The 26,693-nt window shown below is 39.5% G+C and overlaps 2 protein-coding genes across 2 annotated transcripts in view; both read right to left on the bottom strand.

Moving 5' to 3' along the window:
• The window catches only part of LOC130992114 (nucleolar complex-associated protein 2), an 884,658-nt gene that overhangs the window by 323,193 nt on the left and 534,772 nt on the right, over positions 1 to 26,693 (bottom strand). The gene's annotated exons all lie outside the window — the stretch shown is intronic.
• On the bottom strand, positions 20,414 to 21,307 carry LOC130992182 (transcription factor bHLH167-like). The gene is made up of 3 exons (XM_057916730.1): positions 21,123 to 21,307; positions 20,740 to 21,051; positions 20,414 to 20,643 (listed from the first exon to the last, which is right to left on the bottom strand). The coding sequence occupies exons 1-3, from the start codon at positions 21,255 to 21,257 to the stop codon at positions 20,566 to 20,568; spliced, it is 525 nt and encodes a 174-aa protein (XP_057772713.1). The 5' UTR covers positions 21,258 to 21,307; the 3' UTR covers positions 20,414 to 20,565.

The raw sequence follows: 26,693 nt of genomic DNA, 5'->3' as shown, positions 1-26,693 counted from the left end.
TCTCGACCAGTTCATTGACAGAGGAAATGAGGGCCAGAGGAGGAATGATCAGAGGGATCATAGGGACCAGAGGGATCATAGAGATCAGAGGGATCAGAGAAATAACCGGGATCAACGACAAGAATAGGGGAATAATAGGGATCAAAGAAATGACAATCGGGATAATCGTAGGGAAGGGCCAGAAAGACAAGCACCTCCTCCCCTGTATCGGAGGGAAGTTCATATGATTTGTGGAGAGAATGGGACGCCCACATCAAATAGGGCTAAGAAACAAGTGGTCAGAGCAGTGAAGTCAGGATACTACCACAAGCAGGTTATGGAAGTTACAAGCGCGGCAGAAGAGCCGATGATCACCTTTGGGGCAGAGGATCTACGTACACTAATGTACCCGCACGATGATGCACTGGTTATTATGGCAGACATTGCCGGCTGTATCATTCACCGTGTCTTCGTAGACTCGGGCAGCGCGGTGAATATCTTATATTGGGAGTGCCTTCAAAACATGGGAATCGACGTTCATATTGAGCCAACGAATGCCCCTTTGTTTGGGTTCGGAGGAGAAATGGTCATGCCTCTGGGTTATGTGGAGTTACCGTTAAATCTCGGCACTACAGCTGCTAATAGCAAAATTAGGATGGTGCGGTTCTTGGTGGTTGACATGCCAAAGCCTTCCTACAATGTGATACTTGGCCGGCCTGCATTGATGGCGTTTAGGGCGGTGATCTCTATGTTTCACTTGAAAATGAAATTCCCCATCGAGGGAGGGAGAGTGGGAGAAGTTTGTGGTGATCAAACAGCATCGAAAGCTTGCCATGTATAAATGCTTACACATTCAGCGGGACAGAAAAGGGAAAGAGTGACAGAGGGATCGGATGCACGGAAGAAGGGAAAGGTGGGCGAAGTGAATGCCTCAGCAGAGGAGCGCCAAGAATTGGCAGACATATTGAAAGACATGGACACTACAGAAAAAACCGCGCTGGTGTCTACTAGTGATGTTTGCAACATGATCGAATTGTTTCCAGGGAAAGAGAGTTTTCAGACCAAAATTGGGTCTAACATGAGTGATCAAGTCAGAGACGAGCTCATTGTTTGCTTGCGCAGAAATGCGGATGTGTTCGCATTCAGCACCGCCGATTTGAAGGGAATTGACAGAGGGTTGGCAGAGCACTGCCTTAACGTGGATCCTAAAATTAAGCCAGTAAAGCAACGAACAAGGAATTTTGGGGCCGAGAAGGACGCTGCAATAAGGGAGCAGGTCTATGGGTTGTTAGAAGCAGGGCACATTGTGGAAGTGCAATACCCAGAGTGGATTTCAAACGCGGTGATGGTACCAAAGAAAACAAATACTTGGAGGATGTGTGTCGATTTCAGAGATCTGAACGCTGCTTGCCCAAAAGACCACTATCCTCTGCCGAGGATTGATCAGCTGGTGGATTCCACTTCGGGATGTGCTTTATTATCCATGATGGATGCATATCAGGGATATCATCAAGTCAAGATGAACAAGGGAGACATTGCTAAAACGGCTTTTGCCGTCTGTTGCGGGGTTTATGGTTGGAAGAGTATGCCATTCGGTTTGAAAAACGCGGGGACCACGTATCAGCGGATGATGGAAAAAGTCTTCAAGGAACAGCTCTCCAAGAATATCTCGGTGTATGTGGATGACATGCTTGTGCGGAGTATAAGGGCAGAGGACCATGTCTCTGATCTCGAGGAGATCTTCACTGTGGTTAGAAAGCATTGGCTCATGTTGAATCCAACAAAATGTACTTTCGGGGTCACAACAGGCAAATTCTTGGGCTACAAGGTTACCCCTGCAGGGATCGAGGTTAACGCAGAGAAGGTCAAGGCCATCATGGAAATGACACCACCCAGAGGGATCAAGGAAGTGCAGACTCTAAATGGGCGCATCACTACTCTGAGCAGGTTTATATCAGGGTCGGCAGAGCGCAGCATGCCGTTTTTCAAAATCTTAAGGAAGGGCACTAAATTTCTATGGACAGAGGAATGCCGAGCGGCATTTGAGGATCTCAAGGTATATCTAGCAAAGCTCCCGACTCTGACAAAGCCGGTCCCGGGAGAAACGTTGTATCTGTACATAGCAGTGGGGGAAGATGCAATCAACTCTGTGCTTATCAGAGAGGAGGGAAGTCACCAGAAACCCATCTACTTCGTCAGCCGAATCATCCAGGGTCCTGAATTGAACTACACAGAGATAGAGAAGGCTGCTCTGGCGGTCATGGTCAAGGCGAGAAAGTTGAGGCCGTATTTTTTATCGCATCGGGTAGTGGTGCGCACTGCCTTGCCTTTTAAACAAGTGCTGGGGCACCCAGATTTGTCGGGAAGAATGGTGAAGTGGGCGGTGGAGTTGGGAGAGTATGATGTGGAGTATGAGCCACGAACAGCGATCAAAGCACAAGCGTTGGCAGATTTCATCCAAGAAACAACTCGCCGTCCCGTACCGGAATTTTGGGTTGCCTTTGTGGACGGATCAGTGACAAAAGAGGGATGCGGAATTGGGGTATACATCACATCACCGGGGTATGGTACATATCAGTTTGCAATCAAATTCACTTGCCGACTGTCCAACAATGAGGCGGAGTATGAAGCTGTGGTCAGAGGGGCGCACATTTTGTCAGAACTCAAGGCTGAATGTGTCATCATCAAGACAGACTCCCAGTTAGTGGCCCAACAATACTCAGGGGGCTATAGCGTCAAAGAAGAACGCATGAAGGCGTATCACCGCAAGCTCAGCGAGATGAAGGACAAGTTTATGGAATTCAAAATCGAGCAGATTTCCCGGGAAGACAATACGAAAGCAGACCTACTGGAGCGAATGGCTAGTGCAGTGGAACAAACCTGGAGTGATGAAATTATTTTACTCTGTGATACCAGAGAGATGGGGACTTCACAGGTCTTCTCCGTAGAGATCAGAGATGACTGGCGGGCTCCTATTATACACTTTCTCAAGACAGGGGAGCGGTTGAACAAGGAATCTAATCAGAGAGCCCGATACGAAAATTATTGCTTGCTTAATGACCAACTCTACAAACGATCCTTTACTCAGCCTTTACTAAAGTGCTTATCTCCAGAGGAAGCTAACTTTGCGTTAAATGAAGTTCATGCAGGTTGCTGTGGTGATCACACGGGATTCCGGGATCTTGTACGCAAAATCATTCGGGCAGGGTTCTACTGGCCTAATATCAACAAAGACGCCAGAGAGTTCGTCCGCAAGTGTGAGGCTTGCCAGAGACACGCCGGGAGAATCAACATTCCAGGGGAGCATATGGGTGTTATGTACGCTGCATGTCCATTCGACAAGTGGGGTATCGACATAGTCGGGAAGCTGCCCACAGCACCAGGGGGCAAATGTTTTCTGCTCGTAGCGGTGGACTACTTTTCTAAGTGGGTAGAGGCTGAAGCTGTGGGGAAAATCGATGAGGTGACTGTGGAGCGCTTCATTTGGCGGAATATATGCTGCAGATTTGGCGTGCCCAGGATCATCGTCTCTGACAACGGAACCCAGTTCACTGGGCAGAGGATCACGGATTTCTGTGATCGGATGAACATCACTCAAAGATTCGTCTCGGTAGCTCATCCGCAAGCAAATGGCCAAGTGGAGTTGGCCAACAGGACAATATGTGAAGGGATCAAGAAGAGGCTGACGCAGAGCAAAGGCAAATGGGTCGAGGAGCTGGATACTGTACTTTGGGCCTACCGCACTAGCCCAAAGACAGCCACGGGTGAAGCACCATTCACGCTGGTGTATGGATCTAATGCGGTAATACCAGCGGAGGCAAGATTGGAATCATATCGGATAACAACCTACGACACTGAGCACAATGCTGAACTTCGTCGAGCAGAGCTAGATTTGGTGGAGGCACAGAGGGATGAAGCCCGGGTCAGAGCAGCAAAATACAAAGGCATTATCAAGGCAGGGTATGACAAGCGGGTCAGAGCACGGAAATTGTCAAAGGGAGATCTAGTCCTCAAAAGAGCTGATGCGTTGAAGGCAGTGGGCAAGTTTGAAGCTAATTGGGAAGGCCCGTTTATCATCACAGAGGTCCTAGGGGGTGGAGCTTATATATTGTCGGATCCAGACGGCAGAGCTCTTCCTAGACCATGGAATATTAACAATCTCAAAAAGTTCTATGTATAACTGCTACTTAGCAGGACTAATGCCAATGTAGACCGGATACTCTTTTTTCCCACAGGGGTTTTAACGAGGTCCGGGGCCATAATATCAATAAAACAGATATGTGGTTCTAGGGAATTCCCTGGTGTTGTTTTATTTACTTTAAATTATCGCTTTTTTACGTCACATATGCTACTTAACATGTTCATGCAGAGCATTGCACATGTCACCAGAGGGGGGAGTAGGGTGTATACCCCTAGCCCACAATTTACAAATTCAAAATACAAACTGCTTCTTAGCAGGACAAGGGAGAAACAAATACAAAAACTGCTTCTTAGCAGGTCAAAGGGAAAGCAAACATCAAGGATTGACGACTTCTCTTCCATGCGCCAACACTTCAAGCTCTTCTTCTCCGCTGAGACATGCCCACTTCTCAGATCTACTCCAGATCTACCCCACGCCTGCAGAACACCAAGAAAAAACAAACAAGTCAAAGTGCCAAAAAGAAAGAGTACAGAAGAGGAATAGACCAACCAACATCCAGATCTCAGAAAGCCGAGGATAATGCTCCCGATTGCCGGAAGCCTGCTCCCTGCAATCACAATACCGGAGATCTATCCCGGAAACACAAAGGGAAGGGCGGAGCCTTCAAAGATGTGGGTGCCCTGAACAGGACTTCCCGCAATTGGGTGCTTTATAACCAAACTAGGGATGACGAGGAAGTTTTATTCAGGAACCCTGGAGATAAAACTCTCAGGCGGGGGAGAGTCCTGTTTTTTCAGTCTTCAACATTGTGCACTTTCTTAACAGGACTCACTCCCCCGACTGAGTGCTTTACAACCAAGATAGGAATGGATACATGATACGAGAGACAAAGGGTCGGGAGATCTAGGGTTTGAGAGGAGATCAGATTGGGGCGGCGGAAAGAAGATAAGGGATTCTAAGCTAGGTCATGAAAAGTGGGGGGTATATATAGAGAGGGTGTTGGGCTTAAGGAAAGGGCTAGAAGGTAACGGGCTCACGCGAGTTTATGGGCCGGAGATGGAATAAGGAGGAGTAATTGGGCCAACATGTTCATAACAGAGTATTGCACATGTCACCAGGGGGGGGGAGTAGGGTGTATACCCGTAGTTCCCAATTTTCAAATTCAAAAATCCAAAAATTGCTACTCAGCAAGTCAAGGGAAAAGCAGAGAAATCACGTTATCATCAGAGGGAGGGAAGCGCACGTAAGTCGCGAAAGTTGGTTGTGCCACCCGGGCCTTCCATGCTCCGCACAGAGGGAGGAAAGCGCTCGTAAGCCGCGAAAGTTGGTTGTGCCACCCGGGCCTTCCATGCTTCGCGCAGAGGGAGGGAAGCGCTCGTAAGCCGCGAAAGTTGGTTGTGCCATCCGGGTCTTCCATGCTCCGCGCAGAGGGAGGGAAGCGCTCGTAAGCCGCGAAAGTTGGTTGTGCCATCCGGGCCCTCCATGCTCCGCGCAGAGGGAAGCGCTCGTAAGCCGCAAAAGTTGGTTGTGCCACCCGGGCCTTCCATGCTCCGCGCAGAGGGAGGGAAGCTATCGTAAGCCGCGAAAGTTGGTTGTGCCATCCGGGCCCTCCATGCTCCGCGCAGAGACTGCACATAATCGTAAGCCACGAAAGTTGGTTGCACCCCCCGGGTCCTCCATGCTCCGTGCAGAGGTTGCATTTAACCGTAAGCCACGAAAGTTGGTGGCACCCCCCGGGTCTTCCATGCTCCGTGCAGGGGGGTTCTTTTAATCGTAAGCCGCGAAAGTTGGTTGCGCCATCTGGGCCCTCCATGCTCCGCGCAGAGGGTTACTATTTAATCGTAAGCCGCGAAAGTTGGTTGCACCCCCCGGATCCTCCATGCTCCGCGCAGAGGGTTACTATTTAATCGTAAGCCGCGAAAGTTGGTTGCACCCCCCGGGTCCTCCATGCTCCGCGCAGAGGGTTACTATTTAATCGTAAGCCGCGAAAGTTGGTTGTGCCATCCGGGCCCTCCATGCTCCGCGCAGAGGGTTACTATTTAATCGTAAGCCGCGAAAGTTGGTTGCACCCCCCAGGCCCTCCATGCTCCGCGCAGAGGGTTACTATTTAATCGTAAGCCGCGAAAGTTGGTTGCACCCCCCGGGTCCTCCATGCTCCGCACAGAGGGTTACTATTTAATCGTAAGCCGCGAAAGTTGGTTGCACCCCCCGGGTCCTCCATGCTCCGCGCAGAGGGTTACTATTTAATCGTAAGCCGCAAAAGTTGGTTACGCCCCCCGGGTCTTCCATGCTCCGCGCAGAGTGTTCAAGCTTGGATGGGAAGCAGCAAAGGAGCGCTTGGATGGGAAGCAGCAAAGGAATGCATTGGATGGGAAGCAACAAAGGAAGGCTTGAACGGGAAGCAGCAGCAAAATCCTCGCCAGAGGAGTCATCAAAATCCTCGCCAGAGGAGTCATCAAAATCCTCGCCAGAGAAGTCATCAGAATCCTCACCAGAGGAGTCATCAGAATCCTCGCCAGAGGAATCATCAAAATCCTCGCCAGAGGAGTCATCAAAATCCTCGCCAGAGGAGTCAGCCAAAATCCTCGCCATAGGAGTCAGTCAAAACCAGCAGAGAGGTCATTCAGATTTCAACAAAGTCAGAAATCAACATCAACACCAAAAATATACACCGCAGTTGGAGATCCGAGAATGCAAATTTAACATCAACAGGTAACAAAAATAATACGAAGTACGAAGGAAAGAAAGAAGCACAAGCAGGGAAGAAACTTCATTTAAACATGTGCAGGAGGCAGAGTTATACACCAAAAACCAAAAGTAAGTATTGAGTTCTTTACAAACTAAGGGGTTACAAAAACTTTTTGATAAGTCAGGGGAAGATTGGGGACATCAAGAGGGAGGAGTAGATGAATCTTCAGCAGGAGTAGAGGAGACGGGAGCAGAGGTGGCAATTGCGGGGACCTGGCTAGCAGAGGCTCCCTCTGTAAACACCGGCAGCATGCCAGTTTCCTTCATCTTCGGGAGACGGGAATCCACGTCCAGCAGTTTCACAGCTTCTTGTACATATGTTCTTTCATCTCTATATAGGGTAAAAAGCCGATCCACTGCGGAGTAAGAGGAAGCCGAGTCTTCAAAAGCTGAGGCCGCCAAGTCAGAGGGCAGGGGAGGCACCATACTGTATTGAGAAAATTTCCGGGTGCTTTTGCCAGTAGAATCCCGTAGCCGGTTCACGAAGCCCACCAGGGAAGCAGAGAAGGCAGGCATATACATGGGAGCAGAGGGCAATGAGTCAGACCCAACCCCAAAGGCAAAATAAGGAAGGGCCTTCTCCAACACTGGATACCACCACACCGGCTTCTCCGGGGAATTTTCAGGGATCTTCATCAGCTGGTTTATGTCCTCATCCTTGAGGTTCTCCATCAGGGCTCGCAGATCCAGGGTGGCAAGCTGCTCCGGAGATGCCCCCGCCATCTCTAACGCCTTCGTGGCGGATTGTTTTATCACGTAAGCAAAGAGGGGCCCGAAGTCTTCCAGATACTCGGGAGTCCGCTTGAAGGCCTCCAAGGTGCCTTCCAACATTACCCCCAAGAAGTGCTGGCCCTGAGGAGACAAGAAATACTCCAGACGTTGATCTCGCGCCCCTAGGACATAAGCACGGTTCTGAGCTTCTACAAGTGTCTTCCTCCAGTCACGCCTGGCTTCCCTGTAGTCTTTTTCGTACCCCGCCTTGAACCTCATAAGGCTCTCGTGACTCTCCCTCGTCACCCTTGTCAATTCGGAGGCCAGGGACGACGTTTCCACCTCTACTTGGGCCAGCTTGGCCTTCAACTCAGCAATCTCTGCCTCAGCTCCACTCAGACGCTCCACTACCCCAGCGACGGCATCGTCACGCTTGGCAATGTCCGCCTGCTCCTTTTCTCTCTCTTTCTCCAACACATCATAATCGTGGATGCGCTGGATAGCTCCCCAGAGCCGAGACCCCACCTACAAGGAAATAGAATGGATCATGTCAGAACAAAGAAATACTCTTCGCTAAAGGAATGATTTTCTTCAGAGAAACGGGGGCCACCAGAACAATCAAAGGGTTAATAACTTAAATTTTTAGATAAGGATACAAGCTGCAAAATACCTGAAGAGCCGTCTGGGCAAGCTGACTTGCCAGAGCCCCTCGTGTCAAGTTCTCCACTTTCTCCTTGTCTTTCGAATGGACACGAGACGACAAGGCATCAATAAACCCCTGCCCCGACAAACTGGAAATCGGGCCAGGAATAATATCCTCCGACTCATCAACAGCGAGGACCACAACCTTGCCCTTGCCCTTTCCCCCAGCAGAAGGAGGGACTTTCGAACCACCAGCAGGCTTCTTGGCTGGATTCGCGGACTTGCCAGCCTTCTTCAGGCTTTCTTGTTTCTCCTTCTCACCCACAGAGATCAGAGAGCCCCTCTTCCACTTCTTCGAGAGATCGGGAGTGGCGGTGTCCTGGGCAGAGTTGGGAGAAGGAACTTCATCAGTAATGTCCACAATCTGAACATCTTCTTCACCAGCACCAGATGCATCACCAGTACTGGGGCGCCTACGCCTGTTAACAAGGCCACCTGCATCAACTTCCTCTGCATCAAATGTGCGGGAGGCTTCCACGTTTCTCTCTGGGACCTCTGCCACAAGGAGAATGGCGACTATCTCGGACCCAGTGGGTTGTTCTGAGGGGCCCGTTCGGGAAGCAGAGCCTCCCGAGCCATGTTCCCTGCTCCGAGTGGGAGAAGCAGCGTCATCCAAATTGACCCCGCACTTTTTCCTCCAAGACATGTCTGCAAATAAAAATTCTACACCGTTAGAATCAGGGTAACAAAAGTCAATATATTTTCTAACCCATATTTTTTACCTATTGTTTCTTTGGATATAGGGGAAATAAGCCATTGTATGCCAGAGCCGAATTGTTCTCGGCGAGATATTTACAGGGTAGGGGCTCAGCCTTATTCATGGCATTAAGGTGGGCTATGACACCCAGGTCAAAAGTGGAGGGAGCAGCCTGAGAGGCTGGTTTATAAGTGGTCCGAGGATTATGCCACTCCAGCTCCAAGGCACCGCAATCGCGCCAAGAACCAACAAGGTACGCCTGTAACAGTAATTAAACAAAAAATCCTTGTCAAAAGAATTTAAGAAGGAAAGGAAGGAGGTGGGATATTTCTGAAGACCGGCAAAGCTATACAAGGGACTGCCTTGCATGCGGAGAGATTGGGTCTGACAGAATAGTTTGGCGGTGTCCCCAACACCATGGGCCCGGCAGAGAATATGGAAGGCATATAATCTCCGGATGGCAGAAGGGGCAACTTGATAAAAAGGGATGCGAAAATGATTGCAGACGTCAACCAGGAGAGGAGGAGGAGGAAGCCTTAGGCCAGCGTCTATCTGGGCTTGCCAGAGAGCTATTGTTTTGTGGTCACGAAGTTGTTCCGGAGGTTTCGAGGCTTTAGAGAAGGCCTCGAATCTTAAGCCGTCAGGGCAACGACACTTGCTTCTCATCTTTTCCATCGTCGTGAAGCTAAGGCGAGAATGGAGGACAGGTTTGGGGGGTTGGGTAGCCTTTTTAGTTTTCTTTTTGGGATGAGAGGGACTGGGAGTAGCCTGAGAATCACGTGAGACGGAGGGGGAAGGAAGGATTTCAAGACCCTGAGGCTGAGGGGAGGAAGATGAAGAATCTCGGGGAGAGGGAGAACGCGAGGGCTGGGGAGCGGAAGTGGAAGCCATTATCAGAAATTTTTATCCTAGAGTTTCTAGCACGCTCAATCAGAGCACCAACAAGTACACCACTACACTACAACTAATCACAAATATTGGAAGAAGAGGTTACGCGAATTACCTAGGTCAGGGAAAGATTGACTGTAAATACCGGAATGGAAGGATCGCTGGAAATACGCCGGAACAGGGAGAGAATCGCCGGAAATCGCAGATGAAGGAATTAGGGAAAAAGTGGAGAAGATGAATAGTGGGAAGCAAAATTTCGAAACTGACTAAGTAACGTACGCGGGCAACTACCACCATACGGGATGAATGACGCGTGGCATACGGGAATTAATCAATGGCTAAGAATTTCTACGGAGAGACGAAAAGACGCAAAGGTTAAAAAGTAACCTCGGGGTACGGAAAAAGCACTGTAGAAAGGGCGGACATTTAATGCTAGTGACGTCATCCACGCGGGCGAATCCTCTGACTAGTTGCATCGTCCCAGAGTGAACTAGTCAGACCAAGGAAAACAGCATAGCGCTGGCTCTAACAATACTTCGCTGGTTGAACACGAAGAATACCCGGTTCAACCAGACTAGAGGGGGGAGTGGTTGATGAGGAGTGATATGTGCAGAGTAGGGAAATGGTGCAAATCAGAGGAATCGACTCCACCAGCGGAATAAGCATGGCAGAGGAAGCGTACTCGTCAGAGGAAATCATCCCCGCCAGAGGGATCTTACTCACTAAAGGCATCTTATACACCAGAGAAGTCACCATCGCCAGAGAAGTCACCCTCGCCAGAGAAGCAGCCTTCGCCAGAGGAACTACCTTCATCAGTGGAATCGCCAGAGACGCAGGAGATTTCCCGAGTGAAGGCAAATTTACCGACATGCCCCTCTACCACGCCAAGCGCATGCACCACAGATGATTTTACCATTTTGCCCTCCTATGTAATCTATAAATAGAACCTGAGCTCGTGCATTGTAACTACGCTATCTCTTACTTTCGATTACAACAGCTACTTTTCTCCTGTTCTGTGTTTTCCGATTGTTTGCTTTGCCTTCTCCGATCACTCACACTAGGTATAGTCCATATTTATTGCTTTGTAGATTAGGTGTTGGTCCTTGATTCACCAATATATATATATATATATATATATGGAAGGGTTAAAATAAGAGCATTTCTTAAGATATAAAATAAGAATCATTTTCAACCCTTAGATCATCAAGATCTACGGTTGATTCGTAATCCTGTTGGATGAATTTATGGTCCTGAGTTCGAATCCCAAAGGTAGCAATAATTTATTTTTCACAATTCATACCATTATACAGCGAATTCGTACGTGTTCTACATAAAATTCATATATTAAAAATTGCTTTTATTTCTTATTTTAAGATGTGGTCTCACGGTAGTCCACCCTATATATATATATATATATATATGAAAAGATTCAAGTAAGAGTACGTAGAACCATTTTCAGCACTTCGATCACTAAATTTTATGACGAATGCATTATCTGGCTTGCTGGATGAATGCATGATACCTGAGTTCGAATTGTGAAGGGAACATATATATTATTTTTTTGAGTGCATTAACCTAAGGTGCATATTTTTTTCTGGTGACCACTTGGAAGAAAACTATGAGATTAGTTTTGGGCAATTCCTCTAAGGTTAAAGCTTGGCTTGAAAGTGTGTGTGAATTAATGAGTAACCACGGAGAAATTTCTCAGGGTGTGTGCGAATGAGTAAAAAACACAGTAAAAATGACTCGTATTAGTATGTTGCACGCTAGTAATGATGGATGATCCACGGAGAAGTTTCTCAAGATGTGTGTTTATCAAAATGTGTGCTAATGAGGAAAAAACACGCTAGAAAATATTTGTGTTGGCATGTGGGGACAATCGTCGAATCTAAAACCAGGTCGTTATGGTCGAAATTTTGTCTAATTTTTTTTTAACAAACCGCTCGTTAATTTAAGATAAAAAATTCAATTGTTAAATAGATGTTAAATGGTGAAAATTTAAGACCAAATTTAGCATTTATAACCATCAAATATTTGATCGTTAAAATTAACGACACCTCAAATCAATCGTTAATTCAATTTATAGCATTTTTAACGATCGATTTTTTATTTTCATCGACCAATTTCACGGTCATTAACGTCATTTTTTCTAGTAGTAGTATAGTCAAAGGGCAAAATAGGCAGTGTCCTCGTCAAAAGTCCAAGTCTGCTTGTACTACATACACCTTTTGCGCACGTTATTCAAGTCGCCGTTTTTATTTTCCAAAGTATGGCCGTAATCCATATAATTAAATCTTGTAGCAAAAACGTTGAAATTTAAATTTAAGTGACTATCTCTACCCCTGTACTTCGCTAAAAGTTAATATACTTGCATATAATCATTAATCACACCCATGGGCGGAGCTACACTACAGAATGGTGGGGCAATTGCCCCCCTCAATTGAGTTATATTATGCCTCCATATATATTTAATTTTACATAAATATTTAAGTTTGCCCCACCAAAAATTATGAAAAGTAGGGGCAAAAATAAAAGAAAATAAATGATTTTTTGGTGTTGGATGGAAGGGCTCATACGTGTATGTCTAACAAGAGAAGGCTGAAATTGTGTAAATTACATTCAAATAGATAAATTCAAGTAAATTCAATTCAAAAATTGCACCAATAAAGTATTATTCCTAATTTACACAAATTCTAACTATTTTTTATATTATTGACAAAATACAATTCATTGGTCTTTTGAAACTCTTCTTTATTTTAAATATTTATTTCGTCTTACTTCTTCAATTTCTTATCCAAGCGAAGCCCCAATGTATATTCAATAATCTAATTAATTTACTGAAGGATCATTATTAACTCTGAATTTTAAAAGTTAATTTTTTCTAAATTCGTTCTAATTCACAATTTTTTTATTACTTTTCTAGCTTTCCGTTTGGCATAATTATTTGTTTATTGTTATCAGAATTTTAATAGTAGTATGTGGGTCTTCTTTTTTACACCCATGAATATTCTTCGAGTTTTATTGTAAAAAATAAATAAATATCAATATTTTATATATATATATATATATATATATATATATAATCCAAATTCTAAATTCACATAATTATTGAATTATTGTGAGAGGACACAGGGAATACAGAGTATATACATATCTATGACACTGTAAAAATAACTTTCTTTTTTTGTCACAAAAATTATAAAAAAATCAGCTTCTAAATAGAATGAGAGATTGTCTTTATCTTGTTACTTAATTATATAAAAAAAATATATATTACTTTACAATGAGTTCATATTACTCCATTTTAGTAATCATAGAGAATTTTTGTGATTTGTAAAAATATTTTATTATATTATATCTATATAAGTTATTTTAGATATTTTAAATATTTTGTCCCCCAAGTTCCCAACACCTCGGGCCTGGCTCCGCCACTGATCACACCCCTTTTCATTTTTTTCTCGTTCTATCTCAAAAAAGTAGGCATGCCAGCAATTGTACAATTATTGCCGATCCTTTATTCCTCTATATGACAATGGGCTATAAATCACTTGAAGCAATGAATTTCACGATGGATTTAACGACATAAATTTTTCCGTTAGCCCTTAAATACGAATCTTCGATATACTAGCAGCGGAATCAACATTTAAATTGCCTAAAAAAAACATCTAAATTTATCTGATGGTATTTGGGACGAAAGCCGCGAGGATATCTGGAGTCAATTGACTAGGAATAGAAGTGTTCAAATAAAAAAAAGAAAAAAAAAAAGACAGATTAGAAATTTAGAATTGCATTCTCACGCCGCGTTTGCCGCGAAAATCTGACCAGCAAATCCGTAACTTTCTTATTTAGGTAAAACCGTAAAAGAATTTTTTTTAAGTGATCAAAATCAAAATGACATAACTGTATGCGTTGACTACTTAACTAACTCCTTTTTGGAGGTACAGTGACTTACTAGTACTTATCTTTAGGTAAACTCGTGAATAGACACTCGAATTTTCGATACTGAATTACTTTACGCTATAAATTATTAATATGAATTTTAAAAAATAAATTTATGCTTTATTCTAATATGATACTTTTTTTAATATGTAATATTTTTTGTTATTTTTTTTACTTGGAGGAGTTGGGGAGGGGGAGCAGTGTGGTTTGAACCCGGAACCTCATTGTGTTCACACAGGAGGTCGCACCGTTTGGTGTCCTCTTAGGGACAATATTTTTGTTATTTTGATATGTTCTACGAAAGGGTAAATTTTTTATGTTTTGATACTATCCACTCCAAATCCTTTATGCTTCCTAGAACAACTCGAAAAGAAACGGATGGGGGGAGTACTTTCTTTTTACCTTCATTTTATCAATTTATTCACAATTATACCGCACATGATCCAACACAAACTCTTTTTTTTTTTTTTATCACACTTTATATCATTAATTAATACTACAATATATGTGGATATTTTCTTCTACTCATAACACATTCACCTAATATTTACTCCATTGGTTCCATGAAATTAGTCTCTTGTTCCATTTTGAGATGTCCCAAAAAGGTAGTCCACTATTTAAATTAATATTATTTTACTAAACTGACCTTATTTAATGTTTCACTTAAATGGGATAAGGAAAAGTAATTTTACTATGCGTTCTCATTTTAAACTCATATAAAATTTCTTTATAAATAAAAGTTGTCACAATAATTGGTTATATGTCCAAATAAAAAGGTGAACATTAAATAATACTCTCTCCGTCCCAATAAAAGTGGTCACCTTTCCATTTTGGTTTGTCCCATTAACAGTGTCCACTTTCTAAAATAGGAAAGATTTGGACGTAATTAAGCCCATTGAATTAAATTTAATTAAGATCATAATTAAATTTAAACCTATCTCTTCTCTCTTCTCTTCCTCACTCAATATACGTCACTCCGGACGACCACCGCCACGACACCAAGCCACAACCACTGCCCTCTCTCTCCCTCACTCTTTCTCTTCCCCCTTGCTTAGAACAAACAGCCAAGATCCGCCTAGCCAGCCGCCGCCCCACGCGGCAACGTTTCCTTCCTCGGCGGCGGCAGCACCGCCACCTACCTTTGCTTCTCTCTCCCTTCCCAAGTTCGGCACGAAGCTCTCATCTTTTCCCTTGCTCAGATCTCTCTCCAATAAACACAAATCCGACCCAACTTCTTCCCCTTCGATTATCCGGCGAGGGGCGCCGCCTCCGACCACCAGTCGCTCAACAGCCCCCTGAGCCAGGCCTGAAAAGCCCTAGACACCAATTGCCGTTGGGTCTCCCTTCGACTGGCGATCTGAACTACTTCTGCTCAACAGGAAGAAAGAGGTGAAAGGAAATGAGACGAGAAAGAGAGAGTGAGATTGGAAAGAGAAATAATTTGCTTCATTTCTTGAAGATTTTTGCAAAATTTGAGATGGTTTGCGATTTGCGATCTGGTTTGCAATTTGCGATCTGGTTTACTTCAGTTCTTGTGGGATCTGGTTTGCGATTTGCGATTTGAGTCGTCGTCGGCCAGAAAATGGAACAGATGCAGTGAGAAGAAGACTTAATTAACTCTTTAATTTTGGTAGACAACACTTAATTAAAACATAACAATCCCCTTCTTAATCTCCGTGCCGAAAAGAACGTGGCTGCTTTTAACGGGACGAAGGGAGTAAATATTACCCGCTCCGTCCCATTATAAATGTCTCAGTTTCCATAATGGGATGTTATATTACAAATGTCTCATTCCTTTTTTGACAAATAATTAAGAGATTAATTAACTAATGGACCCACCACCTACTCTCTCCATACCTACTTTTTACAGATCCCAATTTATTTCTCTCTCTCTCTCTCTCTCTCTCTCTCTCTCTCCACCAATTCACTTTATCTACTAATTACATATTCCTTAATTTCTGTGCCAAAAAGTAATGAGATATTTGTAATGGGACGGAGGGAATGCTATAAATAGCAAAAACATAAAAAGATAGAGAAAATTCTTTTGGTGTGTTGATTATATTAATATTCGAACCAATTTAGAATTTATATACCCCAACATGTCTTAAATAAAATAAAAATAATAATTTCACTACATGTTTTTGTCCCAAACACGTGTATAAGTGTATTAACAGTTACTCCATCCATCCCACCGTAAGTGAGACAATTCTTTTGGACACAAGATTTAAGAAATTATTGTTTAGTGTATTAAATGTATTTAATTATATGTGTAATTAAAGATTTTTAAAAATGTTAATTCAAAAATATTTTCAGAATTAAGGAATGAATGTTAATTAGGGTGATTAAGACAAATAAGGTAATTAGTTTTATTAATAGAGTCTATAAGTTTCCTAATTTTTACAAAAAAAAAAGGAAACGACTCACTTTCGTCGGAACGGCCAACAAAAAAATACGACTCACTTTCGGTAGGACTGAAGGAGTACTAATTATCAAAACACGCAAATATCCTCTCATTTTTAGATTTTCAATTGATAATATCTCATGAAAAAGAGTTACACAATTCCAAAATTTTAAAAATAATTAAGAATAATTAAAAAACTTTCATATTCTATAAAATATGTAAAAATTAGAATATATATATATATATATATATATATATATGGGAAGGCTAAAATAAGAACTCTTCTTAAAATATAAATTAGGAATCATTTTCAGCCCTTAGATCATCAAAATCTACGGTTGATTCATCACCTTGTTGGATAAATTCATGGTCCTGAGTTCGAATCCCAAAGGTAGCAAAAAATTATTTTTCGCAATTCATGCCTTTATACAGTTTATTCATGCGTGTTATACATAAAATTCATGCATTTTTCTGGTTCGTAATTCTTAAAATAAGGGTGGTTTATTGAATAACCGTCCCCTATATATATATATATATATATATAGGGAGAGGTTCAAGAAAGAACCATAAATAAAAGAAGACCGGAGAACCATTTTCAGTCATTCGATCATCAAGATCTACGGTGGATGCATCATCTTGTTGGATGAATGCAGATCCTGGGTTCGAATCCTGAATGGAGCATTTTTTTAAAAAAAATTTAGTGCATTAATTTTAACAGTGAATGTATTAATTTTTACCGTGGATGCATTAGATTTGATGGTTCTCCCGTTCTCACAAATAATGTAGTTCTCTCTAGAACCACACCCTATATATATATATATATATATATATATATATATATATATATATATATATATATATTATCTAGGGTGTGGTTCTAGAGAGAACTATATTATGTGTGAGAACCATCAAATCTAATGTATCCACTGTAAAAATTAATGCATTCGCTATTAAAATTAATGCACTCAAAAAATAAAAAAAAATTGCTCCCTTTAGGATTCGAACCCAGGATCTACATTCATCCAACAAGATATGACTAAAAATGGTTCTCCGTTCTTCTTTTATTTAGTGGTTATTTCTTGAACCTTTCCCTATCTATATATATAATAATAAAAAAATACACAAAATGAGTATTTGAGATAAAATAGGGATATAGAATGCATAAGAAATCATAAATGCACATGAAATAAGGTGGTGCCTCTAATATGCATGTAATCGTATTGTATAAAATGTGTATGAACTCATCTCAAACTCGATTAATTGATTATTTTAACTAAGTTTATATAGCACAAAAGATTAAAAACATATAGTAAAAAAATTCACCTAGACATTTCGATTAATGTTCTGATCCATTTAGGATTATATGTTCGTAGATATTCCAAATTAAACCCAACTAGAAAATGATTAAAATGCATGTAATCGTATTGTATAAAATATGTTCTATACATTTTTCTCTTGACATGTAGCTGCGACGATAACCTGTTTCTGAATTAATAACAGGTCCACTTGTTCGTCTAGCTTTTTCCAAAGGGCTTCTCATCTTTACTGTAATTTTAGTTGAAGGTATAGTTTTCTCTGCCACTGATCCAGCTTATGCCAAGACACATGCTGATAATGTCTTTGAATTCTTTTGTAATGGCAAAGTTTCATACACATAAGTTACTAAAATAATAAAGGTACTAGTGTTATGTTCTAGGCCTTTATTTACTTGTTCATTAACTGAATCAAATCATCAAATGCACGTAGTGGTTTCTACTACCCTCACTAGCACTAATAGAATGTTTTGGATATTTACTTGTGTGAATTCTGGAGTGGCCATATGTTGTACTATTCTGGTGTTAATAGAATGTATAGCTCCTAACTGACAATTTAGTGAGTCAAGAATTTAACTGCTTTTCTTAGAAGACATTTTCGGAGTTTAGGCATTATAATCTTCTATAACATTATAATTGGTTAGTTGATCCAAAGGCTAGAATGTTATTGATTTTATAAAGCTCCAAAACAAATTATCTGATAACAGACAAGAACTATAATAATGATAACAAGCTACAGAAACTTAGAACAAATTCTATAAAGTGAGCATATAACTCCACGTTGCATTCTATGATCTAATGTCACTAAAATTTGCAGAGCTCCAATAACGCAGCTGGTTGTCTGTTGCTGCCCGTGCTCTGCCTCAAACTCGAAGAAGCAGAAACAGATCGCTGAGCTAACAGTAAACAAGAGGCGCACGAACTGTTTCCCTATGATTGTTTGTCCCATTGTTGTCACTTTCTATCTAGGAAATCTGGTTTTATGCTTCAAATTACACTTAAGTTTTTGAAATTTGGAGGGTATAATGCTACATCTTATCAGATTACGTCTCGACCTTCGACTCTTTATGTGGATTTGTTGTCCTCAAGTATAACTACAAATTATGCCACATATGCTTAAATAATAGTAAATGATTATTTGATCCTATCTAGGAAATCAGTATTTCTATTGCAAAATTAATCAAGTTTATTAGCAAGACTGTTCTTGGGCAGTAGAGCAGTAGAGTTCTGTTAATACATTATTGTTGTTGTATTAATTGTCGTGGTTACTGTTATGCATCTACCCATTCTTTTTTTCTAGCATTAAATTGCAATGTTATAAGAACTTTCTGCTATATTCACCGGGCACCGGAATTGTCAAACATAAGGATGGGTCAAAATCTGTTGAGGTTCTCGCTCATTGGTGAGTACCTTAAGTTAATATCATTATTATTATTAGGGTTAAGGTGCAGATAGGCCCCTATAGCGTATTGCTCCTCATACTCACTGTGTGTGCAAATAGGCCCCCAAAGTCCGAAAAATCGATCAATTAAACCCCTTTGACTAACCGTTGTTAGTCAAACGTTAGTCAAAAAAAAATTTAACCCCTAATTTCTTTCTTCTTTCAATTTCTACCCCCAATTTCTATCCTCAATTCCAATTAAGCCCTCGTTGGCATCTTCATCGGCGCCGCCAGTAGCCTCTTCCTCAATCCGGCGCCGCCACCACCGAGGTGCAAGAAGCACGCCGCCAACCTCACCAAATTGAATGTTTTACTGCGTGTATGTGTGTTATGCGCGCATCACTGAGTTTATTGACTGTTTTTTATCCTTAATTTTATTCGTTTGAGTTGCGATTTGGTCCTAGTTTTTGGTGATCATACTCTAAATGAGCTGGATTAATTGTTCGATTAGAATGTGTTACTTGACTGAGTGTGTTTATTTTGTGTCAATTTTTTCAGAATCGTCTCTAGCATGTTGTTTAATTGGTTGTTGGATTGTGTCCTGGACTTTAGTTTGGTGGTTTTGCATGCAAGATCATTTTTAGGTCACTTTGGGAGTTTGAGGCAAAAATTCGCAAGGTGTTGTGCGCCGTCTTAGAAAATTTCATAGGGAGCTAGCTACACTTAGTAGGTGTTATGCAAACGGTAAAAAAAAAAAAAGCACGCAAAGCCCAATTTTTCAAATTTCAATTTTTTTTTTAAATATTATGGCGCGTGTAAAACACGCGCCGAATTTCATGGCTATCGGGCATACACGATGCATCGTGTAGCCCTCGAGTGAGGTAGGGCTGCAACGCCCTACACGATCTCACCCTTACTCGAGTAGGGTGGGTCGTGTAGGTGCGTTGCGGGTGCTCTTACACCAATTTTTAACCGGTGTCTATAAGCATTTTTCTTGTAGTGTATATATATAATTTTGTTTTCAACATAACAATATGTATATATATATATATATATTTGTGTTTTAACAGTATATGCTTAGAAAATGTATATGAAGGGTACGATTTCTTCTAAGCTAAGAAATCTGTATGATCTCTTCTCTCTCTAATATATATATGAAGGGTACGATTTGAAGAATGATCTTGAACTTGGCACAAAAGAGCAAGAAAAAATTATACTACTAAACTTCAAATGAAGAAGAAGAAAAAAAGAGAAGAAAGGAGAAACACTTGAAACTAGAGTTTTCAAACGTGATAAACTACTTAAGATTAATTTGCATGATAAATTTGAATGATGTATAGATTTGATGACAATTTTTCCATATAATTATAATTACTTGATGATGAAGATTACAAATTCACCAGTTGCATGGCCTAGTAGATGGAATGAGTTTCTTCGCGTGCAATCAGTAAAAGATCAGAATTTAACATCTTAATTCTATAAACTATTCATGATCATAAGAAACGGATATGAATTAATATTTAGATACTCGTGTATAAAGATTGAAATTAGAGGGTGCTTACAATAAACAAATTCTGAAGAGAAATTAAGCTTGAGAAAATGAACTCCTGCATCCAACCTGTCACTTAAATATTAATGGTCTAATTTCCTTTCCAAGAAGAAATTTTATAAGCTTGAGGAAATGATCTCCCGTATCCTATCACTTATTCTTGAAGTGTCCACGCCAACCCTAGAAATTTTAACCTGCCATAAACAATTAATGTAATATTTCAATTACATATATAATCATAAAATATCATATATATTTTCATATTTTTCATAAAATATTGTAATGATGACCTGAGCATGGAGAGTGTAGATAATGTTTTGTGCAACAGTAGAGATGTTAACGGTGAGGACTTGAGCTGCTTCTTGTTCGATTACACTAATCACTTGACTTAGCAAGAAATTCTTGTTTACGCCACTAATCAACACCACCTCCACACCAAAACCTAACTCCTTCACTGTCAGGATTGGAGACATCAATCCACCACCAGTGCTGCCGGAATTTATGAGCTGTGCCTTTCTTCTTTCCAGTACTTGTATTCTCTCTCTCAAGATCTTGATGTAAGAAGCTGCTTCATCTATCTGATCTAGATGTGACAAGAATTCCTACATATATATACGTATCATGGAGATTAAATTAATTAATGTAATGAAACACATGATATATACGTAGGTACCTTGGGTTGGGTGAAATGGCGATCTGGAATGATGGAAACAAGCTTAAAACCAAGAGCTTTCATTCGAATCCTTCGATTTTTTTCAATGGTCTTCCTCTCCATTTTGTTCTTCGAACTCGTCTCGCTCCGCTTCATTGCAAACACCAGCTAGCTAGATCCAAAAATCAAGGCTGCTTATGATCGAATTAATGCGTATCAAGACTTATATATATATATATATATATATATATATAGGAATGGGATCATATAGATCCCAATGCTTATAATAGATCCCTAGATCCAAATCTTGACCACACATTTATGACATGTGGCGCATCAAGATGGTGACACGTGGCAAGGATTCCAAGGCAAAATCTGGAGGGATAAAATAGGAATGTAATTTTCGGATTTAATAATTAAAAAAATATATATTTTTTTTAGATTTTTTCAAAATAGATATTTTAGATGCATATAGTTTCACACAAAGATGCATAAAGTTTTCACATGAAATGCATAACTTTAAACAGAAAAATGCATTTAATTTTTTTCAGTTTTGGTATTTTCACCACCCCACCCCATACCACCCCCCAATCCAGCCCACACCACCCCCAACCCTCCCCATTACCACCCCCAAAAATATGCATGTTTCACGTGCATATAAAATCAAACAAAAATGCATAAAGTTTTCACATAAAAATGCATTAAATTATACAAAAAATGCATTTCATTTTAATAAATCTGGTAGTTTCGCCACCCCACCCCTGCCCCCCCCCCCCACCAACCCCCCCCACCCCCACCCCCACCCCCCAAAAAAAAAAATTTTTTTTTTCAAAAACTGATTTTCTAATTGTTGGCCCACCCCCACCCCCCACCGACCCACCCCCCACCCCCCCCCCCAAAAAAATTTTATTTTTTTATTTTTTAAAAAACTGATTTTCAAAAAAAAAAAATTTTTTTTTGGGGGGGGAGGTGGGGGGGTCAGTGGTCAGAAAATCAGTTTTTGAGAAAATAAAAAAATTAAAAAAAAAATTTTGGTGGGGTGGGTGGGGGTGGGGGTGGGTCAGTGGTCAGAAAATCAGTTTTTAAAAAAATAAAAAAATAAAAAAAAAATTGGGGGGGTGGGGGGGTAGGGGGTGGGTGGGGATGGGGTTCTGGGGTGGGGTGGGGTGGGGTTCTGGGGTGTGGGGGGTGGGGTTGGGGTGGGGTGAAATCTTATGCATATTTATATGAAACTTTATGCATTTTTATATGAAAGTTCATGCATTCTCGTATGAAACTTTATGCATCTAAAATATATATATTTTGAGAAAATATAATTTTTTTTTTTATTTCGAAAATTACATTTCAATTTTACCCCTCTCCAGATTTTGCCTTGAAATGTCTTGCCACGTGTCACCATCTTGATGCACCACATGTCATAAATGTGTGGTCTAGATTTGGATCTACGGATCTATGATAAGCATAGGGATCCACCGGAACCCAACCCTATATATATATATATTATACACATACGCACACGTATATGAATCTCTCATACCCAGACGAGTAGGGCCACATGGGTGGAATACATATTTCGATCCGCCTCTTTAATTGAATTTGGGATTTCAATTCTTTGGCCAAACCATATAATGTCCTCGTGTTTATAATTAATGCATGAGAAACAAAAGACGGAACCACTTACTTCGAACTCGTGTGACGTCTCTTTTTGTTTGTACTTGATTATTATCAAGGACACTCACATGTTAAGGAAAGTCAAAAATCTATTCAAATTTCAATGAATCTTTTTAGTATTTATTTTCTCTGTGTATAAAATCATACCATAGTAGAAAAATAAATATTCTCTCCGTCTCACAAAAACATCAGCATTTGTAAGTGGCACGGGTTTTAAGAAATGTTAGATAAAAGTTTATTGTGAGTGCCCACTTTATGAAAAGTAAATGGATTGTGGTGGGGTAGTGTACCAAAATAGAAATGTTCATGTTTTTATGAGACGCCCCAAAATAACAAAATGTTCATGTTTTTGTGAGACGGAGAGGGTGTAATGTACAATTCTAAGAGAATTTGCCCGGCCAAATGTCACATGCATGTTCCTTTTCTTGGTGGCACGTAAAAAGGCACTAATTTGGGAAAATTTGGTTGATTAAGAGGGTGTTTGGCTAAGCTTATTTTAAAGAGCTTATAAGCTCTTGGAGCTTATAATTAAGATGTTTCAAGAGCTTATAAGATGTAATTTTTAAGAGTTTATAAGTTGTCAAAGTATTTGGATAATTGAGCTTATAAGTTAGAGAGAGAATTTTTTTTGCTAGAGAGAGAAAATATTTTTTTAGGGAGAGAAAATCTAAGAAAAATGAACTTAAATGATATATGATGGAAATAATAAATTATAGTTAAAAAATATTTATAAAAAGATTGTTGCATATGAGATTATAAAAAAATAAGTTGAGGCAAAGGAACTTATTTTTTGGGAAGCTTATAAGCTCTTGGAGCTTATTTTTTGAGCTTATAAGTTGTTGATGAGCTTATTTTGTCAAACACTTTGAAGAAGCTTATAAGCTCTTAAACAGCTTATAAGCTGTTTTGAGGAGCTTATAAGCTCAGCCAAACACCCTCTAACTAATTTGGAAAATCAAAGCTACTGGGGAAACTGTAGTAGAACATGAACACGATGTGATTCGTTTGTAATAGTAATTTGCTTGCATATATATACGAGGATTTAGTTGGAATATTGTCGGTCCCAGCAAATTAAATTCGGAAAGGAATTCAAACTTAGAAATATACCAGTTTTCCACGTGCTACAGATTAAAGGTGCCAAAACTAACACTGGTTACAGCAGTGCCCTTTGTCATGAAAGTCGGTTGCCACATTAATGAAGAGCAAAACACAAAAAAAGAAAAGTCGTTCACAGGAGATCCTCATAGGCTGTTCCTGACCTATCCCAACAATTCAAAATGAGGAATAAATGACGCATATTATATCCAATTTAAACAATAATTCATAATTGCATTCGTGCTGTATAATTATTCATGTGTTTCCATTGTTTCTTCATAGATTTTAATTTATTGCAATAATTATTTTCATTGAGGCTAAAATAGACACAGCTCTTAAAATATAAAATGGAAATCATTTTCAGCCCTTAGAATATCGTCAAGATCTAAAAACGATTCATACGTTTGTTGGATGAATTCATGTTCCTGAGTTCGAATCTCATAAATAGCAAAAAAATTAATTTTCACAATTCAAAAATTTATACAGCAAATTCATACGTGTTCTACATAAAATTCATATATTTACATTCGATTTCTCTAAGATTAAATCTCTTATGGGTAGATTAATGGTGTAAATCTATTCTTATTTTATACTCTAAAAGTTGTAAATCTATATATAAAGAAAGGTTGCGTTGAGAATGATATATAAATGTATTGAGAATGAAAAAGCGTGCGAACAGTTAATAAGGCCTAGCTCAAATGGCAAAGTTGAGGCACTCAAAGACTCTCCTTTGTGAGAGATCTTGGGTTCAATTCAGCCTACGTGCGGTGTAGTTTTCCCACTTTTGTGTGGGTAGTGTTCTCACCTTTGTGTGGATTGGTCTCGCCTGTGTGCGGTTATTTTTTCACCTTTGTGTAGTGTAGAGGTCTCGTCTGCATGCGGGTTGCTTATTTGATTATATTTAGATACATCTTGTAATTCTAATTCAAAAAAAGAAAAGAAAAAGAATGCGTGCGAACACATGCAAATAAGTCAACAATTTCTACTAATAAATCAATGTGACGCATGAATAGACATTCTCATCTGGATTCGAATTCCGGAGAGTACGATATTTTCACTATATTAACTAGATATGTCTATTCGTGAGTTGTATTGATTTACTTGTAATTTTATTGATTTATTAATTTGTTATTCTTATTTTTCATAAAAAATATAAATCTCACTGAAAATGACGTTTTAATTTTTAGTAAAAATAGTCCTCATTATCTCTTCTCATTTATGTCTTTTTTTGTGTTTTTCATCAAATTATGATTGTTTCAAGAAGAATAAATCAGTAGTATTAATTAAAATTAATTTAAATATATAGCTTCTTTTGAATAATTCTAATAAAAGACAACACGAATTTTAATAAAAATAGTTATTGTATTGTAAGTGGAGAAATAATCTCACTTAAAAAAATGCTATTAGTATTTATAATGATAATTAACTGTATTGTGGGTGGAGAATAAGGCCCATTATATGATAGATAATTTCTAAAAATAAAAATAAACTAATTTTTATAAATATTTCAAAATAATAAAAAGAGACTATTTTTTGTGTAAGGACAAAAATTTTATATGCCCTCTTATATATCGTCCACAACAAATCTACGTAGGTTCAATATCCATGGAAGATGTATTATTCCACAACAAATCTACGTAGGTTCAATATCCATGGAAGATGTATTATTCCAGCCCAAATCATATAGAAAGATAAACATGCATTAAACTAAATCTTGAAAACTATTCAATGAATCAACAAAACATCAATTAATCAGGACCACATAACATTCTTACAAAACATACAACCAATAATGTCTGAAATTCGGCATGCGTTGAACAACTTTTGGGAAGGCGACATTCAAATGTAGACTTCCGCAAATTCTACATTTAGATGTAATTAAAATAAAATGACATGACTTATCGGCGTATCATATTTAGATGTAATTAAAATAAAATGACATGACTTATCGGCGTATCATATATTGTGCAAATTTGTCTCATTCTTATATTTATTATTTTAATAATATTTTTATAAAAATAAATTTTATTATTAATATTATAAATTATACTTAATTGTTATTTCAAAAAATTAAAATTTTAAAAATTATATACCATAATTTTAAATTTATCAATCTATTTTTAACTAATAAAATTAAAAACAAATGATAAAAGATAATTGTATACTCTAATTAGATGAAATAAAATCTAATTAATAATCATTAAATTAAACTAAAGCATACAAAGTTAAAATCGGATAAATTAAATATTGTGAGAGTGGTATTGAAAATATAAGGCAAACAATTACTCCCTCCGTCCCGGTCAAAATGGTGCACTTCTTTTGGGCACGGGATTTAAGGAGAATAAGATTGTAGTGTAAAAGTGTGTGGGACCACATTGTTTGTAGTGTAAAATTATTACCAAAAAAAAATGCACCACTTTTGGTGAGATATCCCAAAAACGGAATACGCGCACTTTCGGTGGGACGGAGAGAGTACATTTTTTTGTGAATGGAGAGGGTAAGTATGAATATTAGATTAACGAATTTTATTGAGTGTGAGTAGTGAACAGAGCATAAAGATATTTATGTCCTGATACTATTGCCTCTAGAAAAGTTAGTTTTTATTTCACGAGAAAAACGTTCATGGATATTTCAATGTGTGACGCGAATAATCTAATTAATATTTCTGATTAATTATATAAATTAATATTTCCGACAAAGATGAAAATATATGGAGTAGTTTAATTTTGATTGAAGACAATAGTATTTTTATAGTACATATTTATTATTCTCTTCGTCCTATTAATAATGACTCATTTTTATTTTTCGCCTGTTCCATGAATAATG

This window comes from Salvia miltiorrhiza, chromosome 7, assembly GCF_028751815.1.
Source record: "Salvia miltiorrhiza cultivar Shanhuang (shh) chromosome 7, IMPLAD_Smil_shh, whole genome shotgun sequence".
Classification (NCBI taxonomy): Eukaryota; Viridiplantae; Streptophyta; class Magnoliopsida; order Lamiales; family Lamiaceae; genus Salvia; species Salvia miltiorrhiza.
Note: the sequence above shows the minus strand (reverse complement) of the source record. Positions and strands in the feature narration are given on the sequence as shown.

Coding starts and splice junctions, on each gene's coding strand:
- LOC130992182 (XM_057916730.1), bottom strand. CDS start 21,257: ATGAAGCGGAGCGAGACGAGTTCGAAGAACAAAATGGAGAGGAAGACC. Junction 21,052..21,122: donor GCCATTTCACCCAACCCAAG/GTACCTACGTAT, acceptor ATATATATGTAG/GAATTCTTGTCACATCTAGA. Junction 20,644..20,739: donor TCTACACTCTCCATGCTCAG/GTCATCATTACA, acceptor TGTTTATGGCAG/GTTAAAATTTCTAGGGTTGG.